The sequence below is a fragment of the Pleurodeles waltl genome, chromosome 5 (genome assembly GCF_031143425.1).
Source record: "Pleurodeles waltl isolate 20211129_DDA chromosome 5, aPleWal1.hap1.20221129, whole genome shotgun sequence".
Classification (NCBI taxonomy): Eukaryota; Metazoa; Chordata; class Amphibia; order Caudata; family Salamandridae; genus Pleurodeles; species Pleurodeles waltl.
The window spans coordinates 748523831-748538357 of record NC_090444.1 but is presented as its reverse complement, the minus strand read 5'-3'; the positions used below and the strand labels follow the sequence as shown (position 1 = coordinate 748538357).

Below are 14527 nucleotides of genomic sequence, written 5' to 3'. Positions count from 1 at the left end.
AGCACTGGATCATTCACAGATTCAATTGCTTGAATTACGATTATCAAAGCACTACACAAAATAAGAATAGAACAAGAGCAAAAAGGATCACCTTAATGAAAAATGTTGCGTAGCACTGCATGTTCTACTGCTGTCTTCATTCTAGATTGAACATCAAGGTAGTAGGGATTCGTAAAGAAGTGCTTCAGAGCCCATGTTGCAAATCTGTATAAGTCCATGATTGGCACTCCTGTGAACCGTGCCAATGTTGCTGTCATACTTCTAGTCAAGCGAACTCCCCCATTGCACTGAATTGATCGGCCAGTCTTGCAGTAGCGGAAAGTAATACCTGAAAAGCTCCTGGTAGTCTATGGTTGTTATCAATTTGTTTTCAATGCTATTTAGTGTAGTCTGATACCACGTTGTTAACATTGACGACGGAGGGTTCCTACCCTGACGCCAGTACTGTGGCAGGCTGGCCAAACAACTTGAGAAGTCTGTGCCGCCCTTAATTATGCCTCTCTTTTACCTTACTTTTATCAGGGCCCACTGCAACCTTGCTACATCACTGCTACACTTCTACATCACTTGCTACATTTTCTCACACACATCTGCAAGGGTGCCCTTTCCAGTGTCCTTGTATATAAAGCAGCTGATCGTGCAGGTGCCAGGTGCCAATGTAGGTTATTCAGTGTCGGAGTGATGTGGTTGACCTACTTCAGGTCTCTGATGAAATGTGCTACAATGTGAAGGATGCCTTTCAGATGGGAAAATGTGGTATGTGGCAGGCCATAGAGTAGACCTGCCTCCACCCAAGTGGGAGCAGACTAAGGTTTGGACTTAGATGTTGTTTTCAGCTCCAAAGATTTAATTCACCTTTGCAGCAATGGTTCATGATGCTACAACTGACAGGCCTGCATGTAATATTGAGCAACTTGTTACAATATTTATCTTATCACAGTTTTATTACCATTAACAAGACAGACGAATCTGCCCAGACCCCAACTTAGCACAACACATATATAACACTGAAGGGAGAGAGCAGGAAAATATTTTTAGAGAGAATTAGCACCACAGTGGCATTTACAAATTAGTTTCAATGGCTTGAAAAATAGAGTCACTTGCAAACACTTACACTGCGCATATAAGAAATTCCAAGTTCAAATAATATCCCAATGTCTGTGGATGGGGAACTGGATCTGACAAAACAGTCACCATCAAGCAAGCTGGGCAGGATGCCAGAGACCTAAAAAGATATATGTACATAGGAAAGCTGTTACTGTTCATAGAAATTTTTTTTTTATTTTCTAGATTACCTTACAAATACAATAAAATGCTTAAACAACAAATACAGATTTCAGTAATAAAAACGTTAATATTCAGTGTGTGTTGGCTTTTTGGCATAGTCATTTCAATCTTTTGGAACTGCAGCACTCCCACCCCTTGAAAGCTGAAAGGGAGAGTCAGAGGTGCAGTAGGGTCAGCTGCAGAGTGAAGGGCAAGTGTCACATTTAAGAAGATGTTTGTAAAGTAACATTGATAAAGGTAGGCATCCTGTTAGAAACTGAAAAAAACACACAACTACGTGTTTAAAATCTAATGGCTGCGCAGAACAGGACAAAGGAGAGCAATAAAGTGATTAGGAGAGGCAGACAAGTGGGAAAGTGACCGAGAAATAGGGAGCAGGAGAGGCACCACGGTGCAATTCATAGTCAAAAGAAACACCCTAATCTGATGCAATTATGAGAGCTGAGCAGCAGGGAGTGTGTGTCTCATGAAGTGGGGCATATTAAACAAACAAGCACTCAAAAGGTCTTGGTTCTAAAAACTCAGACTAATGGCTTTGCCAAATATTTAATAGCTACATACAAATACATCCTTCAAGATTCATGTGCATGGATGCAGACGCATGACTGGCAATTTTGCAATGTGTACCCAGTACTCCTTTAGTCTCTTGGTCTCAAATTATGATTTTACTTGGTCCAATCAATGAAAAGATAGCATTAGGGTCCTCCAAGAGGCCACTGAGGTACATGTATTGCCTTTTTTTGGACTGACCTAATGACATTGTTAGGCAACCAGGCTATAACTAACTATTTGATTGATGGCCCAGTCGATAAACAGTTTTTAATGGACAAGTTACTTACCTTTGGTAATGCCTTATCTGGTGGAGACAAAATTGAATTGCAGATTCCTTACCTTAGAATTTCCCCCAGGCGTCAGCCTGGATCTGCTGATTTTTCTCAAGCAGTCTCGAGCATTATCCTTGCGCGCAGTTAGGTGGCGTTGATCGGCTCTGCATCCGTTGGCGGTGTCATCCGCACCGGATATGACGCTGCTGGTCCTATATAAGCACCACTCCGGCTCGCTGATGTCAGTTTCTTTTCACAATTTTCCATGTCAAAAGTGCAGAGCCATGAAGAACACTGACCCCCTGGTGCATCAAAACTAGAGCCCTGAAAGGGAGTCCATGTCCGTAGAAATCAGTTCACAGAGCGGGAAGGATGGGTGGGTCGGTAAGGAATCTGCAACTAGATATTGTCTCTATGAGATAAGGCCTTACCAAAGGTAAGTAACTTGTCCATACGATAGAGACATCTGGTTGCAGATTTCTTACCTTAGATTTAGATTTTATACCATCCCCTCCCCGGAGGTGGATCTGCGAACTAAGAGCTAGATACTGGAAAGTCTAGCAGGACCGAACGGGCAAAATGCCCGTCCCTACGGACCTGACTGTCCAGGCAGTAGTGTTTGGTAAACGTGTGCAGAGATGCCCACGTTGCTACCTGACAGATGTCAAGGACTGGAATTCTGTGTGCTAGAGCAGTGGTCACAGCTTTAGCTTTGGTAGAATGAGCACACAAACCCTCAGAGGGTTGCTTCTTAGCCAGTATGTAGCACGTTTTAATGCTGAGAATGACCCATCTAGGATGGTTCTCTTCTGCACTGCCCAACCTTTCTTCGCACCCACATAACCAACAAAGAGTTGATCAACTCTTTGTTACGATCAAGGTAGGACACCAACACTTTTTTGGGGTCAAAGCAATGGAGTCTCTCCACTTCCTTAGAAGGATATGGGTGTGGGTAAAAAGTAGGCAAGGTGATGGATTGGCCTACATGGAAGGGCGTAACCAGTTTTGGCAGAAAGGAGGCCCCAGTGCAAAGCACCACTTTGTCAGGATAGATGGAAAGGTGGGCAGCTTAGATGACAATGCCTGCAGCTCACTCACCCTGCGGGGAGATGTGATGGCTACAAGGAAGGCTGTTTTCAAAGTGAGAAGCCTGAGAGGATGTTGGTGGAGAGGCTTGAAAGGAGCAAACATCAGAAATGTAAAAACTAAATTCAAATCCCATTGGGGAATAATGGATTGATTGAGGAAACATATGAGTAAGGCCTTAAAGGAACCTATTTACAATAGGAGACTTAAACAAGGAAGGTTGATGAGGCAACTGTAAAAAAGCAGAAATGGCAGACAGATAACATTTGAGAATGCCAAGCATAGCCCTGCTGGGCCAGGGAAAGAATAAATAACAGGACCTCAAAGAGCCGGGCAGGAAGGGGTTCAAAAGACCTGTCTGTGCACCATGCCACAAATTTCTTCAACTACAGGAGTATACCGTTTTGGTGGAGGCGCGCCTGGATGCCAAGATTATGTTACAGACTTTGGTCGGAAGGCCAAAAGCTGTCAACTGTAGCCACTCAATCTCCACACAAGAAGGCTAAGACTGGACAAGTGCGGGTGGAGAACCCTCCCCTGGTGAGGTGACAGAAGATGCTTCAGACAGTCTGATTGGAGGATCGATGGCCATGCTCAGTAGCTTGGGATAGCAGACTCTTTGTGCCCAATCTGGACCCACAAGGATAACTTGGGCCCAGTCGTTCTTGATCTTCTTGAGAACTCTGGTCAGAAGTGATATGGGCAGAAAGGCATACAGAAGGCCTGAGAGCCACTCGAGGCGAAAAGTGGCGCCGAGTGATTGCCGCCTTGGAAACTCCAACGTGCAATACTGCTGACATTGTGCATTCTCTGCGTGACGAAGAGATCTAACCAATGCTCTCCCCACTGCTGTAAGAGACCTTTGCCACCTTCGGATGGAGATGCAATTCGTGGTCAGCTTAGCATTGATGGCTGAGTTTGTCCCCTCTGGTGTTCAGAGAGCCCGCCAGATATTGAACCACAAGGAAAATGCCCTGAAGTTCCAGCCAAATCCAGAGGTGCAGAGCCTCATGACAAAGGGTCAATGACTCCACCTCGCCCTGCTTGTTGCAGTACCACATGGCAGTGGTATTGTACGTGAACACCTGCACTACATGTTCCTTGAGAGAGGAAAGAAATGCTTTCAATGTTAGTCTGATAGCATGGAGCTCCAACGGGTTGATGTGGAGTCCGGACTCAGCCGAAGACCAGATGCCTCTAATCTCCGCCTCTCCCAGATAACCACCCCAGCTCAGGAGTGATGCATCTATCACTACTGTCAGATCTGAGTGGGGAAGAGAGAGGGGTCTGCCTCTGACCCAATCGCGGTTTGCTAGCCACCACTGCAGGTCTTGTGCAGTTCTCTCCAAGATCTGGACCATGTTGGAGAGATTTCCCTGATGCTACACCCACTGGATCTTCAGGCCCTGCTGCAGAGCCTGCATATGCCAACGGGCATGTGTCACAAGCAGGATGCTGGAGGCCATTAGGCCCACCAGCCTAAGAATCATTCTCATTGAATTCCAGGATAGAGGCTTAAACATCGGTATCATAGTCTGGATATCCTGCACTCATCGTTTTGGAGGATAAGTCCAAAACTGCAATGTGTCCAGAACAGCTCCGATGAAAGAGAGCATCTGTCAGGGAGTCAGGTGTGACTTTGGCACTTTTATAGCAAACCCCAGTGAATGCAGGCAGTCTGCTGTAGTCTGGAGGTGGGAGACGACAACCTGAGGTGAACTGGCCTTCAACAACCAGTTGTAGACGTAGAGGAAGACTGAAACCCCCTGACCTGCACAGATGAGCCACAACCACCGCCATCACCTTGGTGAACACAGAAGGGGCACTGGTAAGGCCTAAGGGGAGCACAGTGAACTGAAAGTGCTTTTGGCCTCCCGTGAACTGCACGTAACATCTTTGGGCAGGCAGGACAGGGATATGGAAATAAGCATCCTTCAAGTCCAACGCTACCATCCAGGCTCCCGGGTCCAGGGCAGAAAGAACCTGACCCAGAGTGAGCATTTTGAACTTCTCCTTCCAGAGGAAGAGTTTGAAGATCGAAGGTCTAGGATAGGGCATAGGCCTTTGTCTATTTTGGGTACAAGAAAGTAGCAGGAATAGCAACCAGAACCTACTTCTGGCACAGGAACCATCTCTCTGGTTCCCTTGGCCAAGAGAGCCGTAACTTCCTGTGTTTGGCATGGATTGAGGGGTAGTCTCAATGGGGAGGGAGTAGCCCCTTTGGACTATCTGCAAAACCCACCTGTCTGACGTGATGATTGCCAGCGGAGCAGGTGATGGTGGATCTTGACTCTGACTGGTCCATGGTGGGGAAAAGTCAGACTAGGAAGGTCTGGAGGCAGCTGCATAAGGAATGGGTGGTGGACTGGCCACACATAGGCTGAGCAGCATGTGTGGCACGGTGGTTGGATGGGAAAGGATATGGCTGGGTACCTCTTCCATAGCCACAAAAGGGGCGAAAAGCAGACTGAGGGGGACAAAGGGCCGCTGCAAGGTCCAAGGACCTGGCTGTAGCATGAGAATCCATGAACCACTTGAGCGCCAAGTCTGCCTTTTCTCCAAAGAGATAGGCACCATTAAAGGGCCTGTCCACAAGGTTGGCTTGGACATCCCCGAAAAGCCAGATGTCTTCAACCAGGCGTGGATCCTCAGGGCCACTGTCGATGCAACCGCTCTGCCCAGTTGGTTAGTCGTGTCTAGTCCACATCGGATTGTGAACTTTGCTGCATATCCCATCAGCAACTGCTTGGGAAAGTACAGCCAAAGCCTCCTCCTTGACCTGTGGCAGCACTTGCGAGTATGAGAATACTGGCCAAAAAGGCATGTGTTCTTCACGCACTACAAGAGGCTGAGTGTGTCCAGCCTCTTGTAGTGCAGAAGGGAACACGTCATGGGATGCAGAGACTTAGATTACCAAGCTCTCAGGGGTAGGGTGTTGTGTAAGGAAGCTTGGGTCACCCTCAGCAGGGCGATGGTGGCAGGCAACTGTCCTGTTCACAGGAGCCGCTGTGCTGGGTTTGGACCAGGTACACCCAGTAGGACATCCATAAGGACTTCATTGGAGGGGAGCAGGGGTTCAGAGGATATACCCTCCAGTTTGAAGCACCTCTGTCAAGAGGTAAATCCTGACTGCCACCGAAGGCAACTCAAGGTCCAGGACCTCAGCGGCTCTTCTCACCACCACAGAGTATGGCGCTCCCTCCTCCGTAGCCATGGTACGGGTAGAAAGCATGCCAGTATCTGGGGAGGTAGCCAGACCACTGGATTCACCAAAGTCCATCTGCCAATCCACAGATTCTTGCAGTTGGTATTCCAAAGGGTCCGGCGACCGCTCCCACTCCTCGCTGTAACCTAGCCCATAGGAATAAGACTCAGGATCCGACTTTGTCAGTAAGGCCCCTGTCGGCTTTAGAGTCATCCATGTCGGAGTCGCAATGAGGATGGGGATGACGCCACCCAGGGGCGCTGGCGACACCGGAAGCGTTGGGATCAGTGTTGGGGAACGCCGAGGTGGTATGACGACACTGGTCGGGATCCAAGCATGGATCCCTAGGTGCCCCTCAGAGCCAAGGCCAAAGCCACCAGCGGAGAACCCCAAAAGGCACCTTCTTACTATACAGGGACCAAAGGCGTGCCACCAGTGTCAAACTGCCCAAAAATGAAGTGCATGGCCTCATAGAATTCTTTATGTTGGGCAGGGGTAGTTCCAGCTCCCGGAAACTTGGGGAGGCGCGGAGTATGCCCAGACGCTACCTCCACTGCCGCTCTCTCGTTTCGCCGGTAGATGGACGAGATGAAGTCGAAGAACCTTTCGTCTTCTTCAACTTCTTCTTATGCCTCGACTTACCCAACTGTCCTGAGGATTTGGAATGGGGGAAGACAATGGAAGACTCCGAGACTGCTCACGGGACCTTCCTCTCAACGGGACCTCGACCTGGTGGGGTCAAGTGTCATGCTGCCATCAGCTTCAGGGACCGCTCCCTCAAAGCCTTCGGATGCATGGCCTGACACTCGGAGCATGACTTCGGGTCGTGGTCGCGTTCCAGGAACCAAAGGCACACGAGGTGCGGATCCGTCACGGACATTGCCAATGACAGGAACCGTAAGGCTTGAAACCGGTCTTCCTCGAAGACATCCCTTGCCGCACCAGGAGTTAAACAGCTCAAAAAACTTTAGCAGAAAGTCAAAAAAGACCGTCAAAAAATGACTGTGAGGTAGCTCCTACTTTGAATCAGTGCTGGGTAGAGCAGAAAGAAAAGAATTGACATCAGTGGGCAGGGGTGGCCCCTATATGGGACCCACGACGTCATATCCGGCTCGGAAGATGTCGACCACAGACACAAAAGTAGAACATCTAGTTGCAGATTCCTTACCTTAGAATTTCCCCCAGCATCAGTCTGGATCGGCAGAATTTTCTCGAGCAGCACTCCTGCGTGTTGTTTGGTGGCACTGATCGCTCCCAATGCCACCAAACAACACGCAGGAGTGCTGCTCGAGAAAATTCTGCTGATCCAGACTGATGCTGGGGGGAAATTCTAAGGTAAGGAATCTGCAACTAGATGTTCGACTTTTGTGCCAGAGGCACTGTGCAACTGTGGCTGGCATGTGTTACCTACACATAGGCATTCTAAACTGATGAAGTATTTTTTACATAACTGCTGCCAACCCAGCCTGATGCACTGAGGTGATCACTGCTGGTAATCTTGCAAATGGTAGCTACTAATGTAATCTTGAACGATGTGGTCACAATTATAACACTAGTAATAATAGTAGCTTTCGATGGTTTTAATTGAACTTAATAGCTCTTATTACACAAAAGGTTGGAGACCCCTGCTGTAGAGACACTTTGATTGTTGTTGATTCCCGCTGTGTGCTGAAACAATGTTTATAAATTGTAACAAGCAGGTCCCAGAGGAGGTTTCCATGGCAACAACAGTCACCTTTTCTCAGGGTCCGGCTCGCACTGCCTAGAGATTTATAAAAAAAAACCACAACAATATCAACACAAGCGCTAGCTGTACTCAAGACACCTGAAAACAAAGCACCTCAAGCAATGCTAACAGGAGCAATATATGTGTTACAAATGTATTTTAGTGTTGGAATTCAGTAATGTGCACTAAAATGTGTCACAGTAGCCCAACTGCGATACTCGACAGGGCTCTAACAACTGTCACCGAAAGCCTCATGAAGCAGACATAATTTTGAAGAGGAACGAAAAGTTGTACGGAGCGAGAGGAGTGTACAGACTGAGGAAGTAGGTTCCCGAGAGTAAGCACAGAAAAGAAAAAAGCTTTGAATAGAGAGGGCAAAGACTGCCTTAAAATGGGAAAGTTTGTGCTCCACATTACCAGTCTTAAAGGCTTCAAACAGAAGTACTTTAGTAGCCTGATCACCCCTTTAGAAATTCCTAAACTTCAGCCATAGAGAGGAAAATAAAGTGTGCATGAAGGCTGTCCCTCAGCTCATTTTCTCTGATAAGTCTATTATTCAAGTTATAGTTTGATATTTTTCCCTTTCCTGGGATTCTCTAACCCTTCAGACGGTCTCTGCTACTGACAAATGTTGTTTAGGGCCTGGATGTGGAAAGATTTGAAAAGGAGACCTATTGGCTGAATACCCTTAGAAGGCTCTCTTTAGGCCCTAAGGCACTTGTGAAAATAGAAGACTTTTTATAGACAGCCAGTAACCTTTTGGAAAGCGCATTCAGGTATTTCAAGATAATGGTCTCTGCTAAAGAATCTACTTGTTTCCTTTACAATGTCTGTAACTAGCAAGAAAGACTGTTGAGGTAATATTCATTACAGGTCATATCTAGCAGCAAGAGTACAAAAAGTGTGCAATCACCTACAGCTGTTGTACTAAGCTTGGACATGAACCTGACATGTCCACCTGTCTTATTGACAATCAGCAGTGATGCAAGAGTTAGCAACTTTACTGGAACATGAATACAGGCCCCCCACACACAGCCATCAAAGCTTACCACATAGTCTACTCAACAGAGATTAAGTACTTAGTAGAGCCTCTCGATTACCTCTGCCCAAGATTCTCAACGTGGATGTCGAGGAGAAGGAATGGTATGAGGGATATTATGAACATGCTTAATGTTTATTCAATATTAAAGTTAAGGTTGAGGACTATGATGAAGAGCAGGATGCTGGTCATGTCACAGACCAACAAATCATGGCAGTCACAATAACTAACTGGTGGAAGATGTCACTCATCAATCTTGCAACCATCACTATCAGGACAATTGAGGACATTATGGAAACACCAGACTATGACTGGGGTTATGGCCACTTGTATGAATGGCAAACATTACCAAAATCCAACAATGTTTCAGGTCCTGGAAGATGTGATTAGAGATCATCCTACTGATGATCCCAGACCTCTACATTACACTTCCTAACCAACCAAAGGTGCACCAACAACCATGTCATCATTCCTGCTCTGCTTCAGCATCAACCATGTGTGCCGCTGCCTCAGCAGTCTCTGCCTTTTCCACCAGGTCCTCCTCCCTGCCAAGTAGAAATGGGCATCACAGATGATAATGTGGAAGAAGAGAAAGAAGAAGAGGTGCAAGATAATACAGAAACTGACAATAAAGAATGAGATGACTATGACGATCCAGTAACAAAGGTGGCAACTCCACCATTGGCTGACTCACCACTGAATGATATCAACAGTTTCAACTTCCTATTGGAAAGAGCATTCAGGTATTTCATAATGGTCTCTGCTAAAAAGTATACAAGTTTCCTTTACAAAGTCTGTAACTAGCGAAGAAAGTCCATTGAGGTAATATTCATTACAGATCATATCTAGAAGCCAGGGTAGAAATTGAGCAATCACCTACAGTTTTGGTAGCTGTGGTACTAAGCTTGGATAGGAACCCGACAACTTGTTTATCTGCCTTATTGACAATCAGCAATGATGCAAGAGTCAGCAACTTTACTGAAACATGAAGAGAGTTCCCCAAACACAACCATCAAAGCTTACCACACAGTCTACTTAATAACCCTACCTTTTACACGTTCCTACCTACACCTTGCTCTGTTCATTATAAGAACTTCTGTGCAGCACTAAAACATTGTCTTCCTAGTCAAATATGTCCTTTAACTAACTGAGACCTTGACATAAGTATTGGGATTTGTTCTCAACCTATCTTTACCTCCAGGATAGCAGATCTTCTTCTCGAGTACCTGGGGTACCTGTACCTCCATGATGGCAGACCACCTTCTCCAGGACCTGAACACCTCTAACAAGAAGGTGCACACAAGAACTGCTGTATTATCTATCTTCAAATTTCCATCGGAATTAACTCTGGTTGACGTTACACACTACTACTAACCCAAAGAATCACCCATATAATGTTCGTGTACTGCAAAAACCTTTTTGCCTTACCAAACATCCTTAACTTATGCTTTCCTAAATATTACCATAAACATTTGGCAAAGTTTCAAGATGGACTCACCATGTCCCTGTTGAAAATGGCATAACTGAGGGGCCTCTCTACTTGTGACCAACCAAACTACTCGATCAGTAGTAACTTTCTTAACAGTATTGAATAGGCAGGCCATAATCAAAACAATTTTGGCTTGCATTTCAAGATGGCTCTTCCTGAAGCCCATAATTATGTCTGCTTACTAATTGCTGTGTATCTGCAACATAAAATTGCCTTTTTTGTAACTCTTAAAATATTTTTTTTCATGCTCTCTGGTTGCTTCATACTTACCACCAGGGGTTTCTCCACTTAACAATCCCAATTGAAAATGAAATAAGTATGTCACTACTGACCAGTCTTTGGTTTTATGCCACTATTTACATAAAAACTCACCTTCTCAAAGTGCAGCTATAGCCACCACGATCTCCAGCAAACCCTGATATTTTAATACAATTGTAAACAAAACTTTACTGTACTTTTGTCAAAGCCATTTGGAACATTTCAGACCTAGCTGTCAACCATGCCTGCAAACACAAATTTCAAAATGTCTCAGAAGAGATCTCTCTCATTTCAACCCCAGGATAATGACTCCCTGCTGCCCTATATAATACTCCACACCCACATCTGTAGTTCCTTGTTTCTTCTAACTGGCATGGTCCTTCAAGTGGTTAAGGCTAGTCTGTGGGTACTTCTTAATAAACTATATCCTTTTTTGTCTTTGTGCTTCCTGAATGAGTAGCCTGACAGCACCTTTGGCAGCATATGGATTACAAACATATAATGGACTATGGTCAAACCATGCACCACCCACTTGACTGAAAGGAGTCGGTCTAACTCCATCTCCATCGCCTGGCTTGTTAGTCAGAGCTGTATCATACTCATCCAGCTAGACCTGTAAGCAGCCTTCAATATCAAAACCACATTCTGCTACAAAACCAGAAGTCAATGGCAAAAGCATTCGATGTGTCATCCTAATAGCTGATGACGTTTCAATTAAAACAATAATACAAAGTCTTCTTAGGTCACATAGTAGCCTCCTCCAGCACTGTATGCATTAACAATATATTCTCTCTTGCTTTTCGGTTCATTATATGAGCCCAAAAATCCTACTGTAAGCACGACTGTGCAGATTAGTGAAACATTATGTTGAACATATAACACATGAAAGAGCAATCAAATTTGAACACAGAGATGAATCTACACATGATTTCCCTTCTAGAAAGTGTAAGATAATGAGATGAAAGAGCAGCATGTCGGCTTTTAAAACTTAAGATTACTTCAAAGGGAAAAAACACATATAACAATTAAGAGTGTAAGCTGCGTACACTTTCTTGTTTCAAACATTTCAATTTTTATTAGATCAATATACTATCGTCATGACCAAACATTAAATTACTTTAACTACAAGACTGACATTTCCCGATCCATCAAAAATAACATCACTTTCCATACATAACAGGTATATGATTATATTGTGGCTATTCCCCCAAATGCATACACTTCCAATTGAAAAAATATACAAAACCAGACTGAAATTCAAGAAGTATGGAAAGGTTTGGGCTGCACACGTACCCAGAAAATACGCAGCTCTATCAAGGCTTCTCTGGCAATGACCAAGCAGATCCGAGGTAACATCTAGATGCCCTCAGAGCACCTTTACTACCCATTTCCTAGATCATTAACAAGACAAAATTGAATACAATAGCATCATACCAAAGAAAATGAAGAGTCTAACACTCTCAGTATAATTCCTAAGAGAAAGCTGCCACCCAAATACGTTTTCTCAACCTGTTGACAGTCTTCAGGCTAAACAAATTCTTCCCAAAACTAGATCTTGCATCCCCAAAGCACCCCCTGCCGAACAACACTGGACCACTGCAACACCTTTTACAAGGTCATAAACACACTGGTGAATAAGACCGAAAAACAGCCTAAAAAGTATTTGTGGCATCGCTGATCAGGCACAAAGAAATTCCAGTACTTAAACATCTCCAATGGATACTACTGAAAAACCATGTCAATTCAAAGTTCATCATTGCGCAAAAAAATCCTTCCAGGGAATCCTACCAGTGGAATATTTAGGAGTGATCATAGTATAGAATTCAGCTCTGATTAAGCTAATGCATTGCCTAAAGAGAAAGGAGCATATTGGTAAATCTTGAGTATCACTGCCGCATGATTACTACCTTGGCTGTATAGCAAGGCAACTCACAGCAACATGTGCGTGAGATATTTGTGTATAACAAAATCAACAAGTGACAATGTAGTTAAACAAAATATGTAAAGTGTAAAGGGCAAAGCCAATTTTAGATACACAGATAAAACCATAATTAGTCAAATGGCCCAAAAATAGACCAAATCAAAGGGTTAAATAATTACAACAACAAAAAATAGAACTGTTCAATAACTAACAACTAGAAAAAAGTGTTGTAATACAAGTCTGGGAGAGGTCGGATTTGTAAAAAAACAAAATTAATCACTTTAGTGGCAGTCTGACCAGGAACATCAGCCCAGTTAGACTAACAATATAAATCACAAAGAGCCAGGAAGATATTGGCAGTCTCGCTTTATAAGTGTATTGTACCATTACATTGAGTTGAGCCTGCATGCATTTCAGAGAGGTGTACACAACATTAATGGCATAGCAAATATATTGAAAAGGCTCAGAATAAGATCACGCTATTCTTGTACCTACAAGACTATACCTTTTCAGACGAGTCTTCAGAAACCCCAGAAGAGGACTTGCATTCTTCACAAAAAGTCAAAAGAATCGCATCATGGGGATTTCAAAATAAAAGTCACATAGAGATTAATCTAAACTGTTAACCCTAAATCTCAGTTCTGATACAAATATCCAGAGGCCTGAGAAGTATTCAAAGTCAGAATTCACCATGAAATGAGATTTCTAAGCTCAGAACTTTCTCTGCCCAGAACTGCTCTTTATACTAAACAGTGAACTCCGACTGAAGTTCTCTTCCAATCAACTAAGAATCCAACGCGCCCTCTTTGCTTACAGGAAGCAACTAAAGAACCAACATGTCCGTCTATCCCAGATCTAAACAGGTTGTCCCTTTCTATTGCTACTTAAAAGGAACTCTTGTTCTCTTCTCCCCAAACCCTAATGTGCACTGATATGCTTCAAAGGTTTGTCTTTGTGTGCCATTTCTCATTTTAATGTATGTTTTCTACTCAAGGGTATCTTCTACCTCTGTTGTATGCACGTTTCCTACTGTGCTGTATGTAATGTTCTCTGTTAGATTTAGAGTACGCTATATAAGTACAGGTTGTTTTTCCAGTTGGTTCCAGTACAGTGCCTTAAGAACTACAATGAGCCTATTGCACTAGTCCACTTTGAATAACTGGCAACAAGTTCAACACGGATACATGCTTCCTCATCTCCAGGAAGTTATAGCTCTAAGCACTTTAGGCCTCAAGTTGTATTTTGTAGAGAGCAGATCATGACCCCAAAGCTCTGAGGTTCTCTTCCGGAGGCGGTCTTCCATTCACTTAGAGCAATTTCAAAATTAAAGCTGGACAATCTGTGTGGTGTTATTTATACATCCTCCAGTAGACAAAGCAGGGAAGCTTTGTTTTATTTATGTGAAGTAGAGATTTGTCCCTTATCCTCTTATTTGCAGGCTTGATCTGAGAGGAAGGGGATTCTTAAATGGGTTAGGCTATATGGTATTGAGAAGTGCACATAAACCAATCCACACATGTGCTCTACTCTCCTTTCCCCGGTAGTGTGAATTAACCATAGATCTGTAAAAGCAGCCTTACAGCTGGGGAAGCCACACAGTTTACTTTATATTAAATCCCAATTGCAAAAAAACACCTATGTATCACAGCTCTGCTGCTACTGGTAATTCTTTTATCAAAAACACATGCTTTC

General features: G+C 44.2%; 1 protein-coding gene across 2 annotated transcripts in view; it reads right to left on the bottom strand.

The window, feature by feature from the left end:
- The window catches only part of NPHP1 (nephrocystin 1), a 523503-nt gene that overhangs the window by 220507 nt on the left and 288469 nt on the right, over window positions 1–14527 (bottom strand). For both annotated transcript variants that reach the window (XM_069234711.1, XM_069234712.1), the window contains exon 13: window positions 1115–1225. In XM_069234711.1, coding sequence (XP_069090812.1) covers window positions 1115–1225 — 111 coding nt within the window. The remainder of the gene's footprint in view (window positions 1–1114; window positions 1226–14527) is intronic.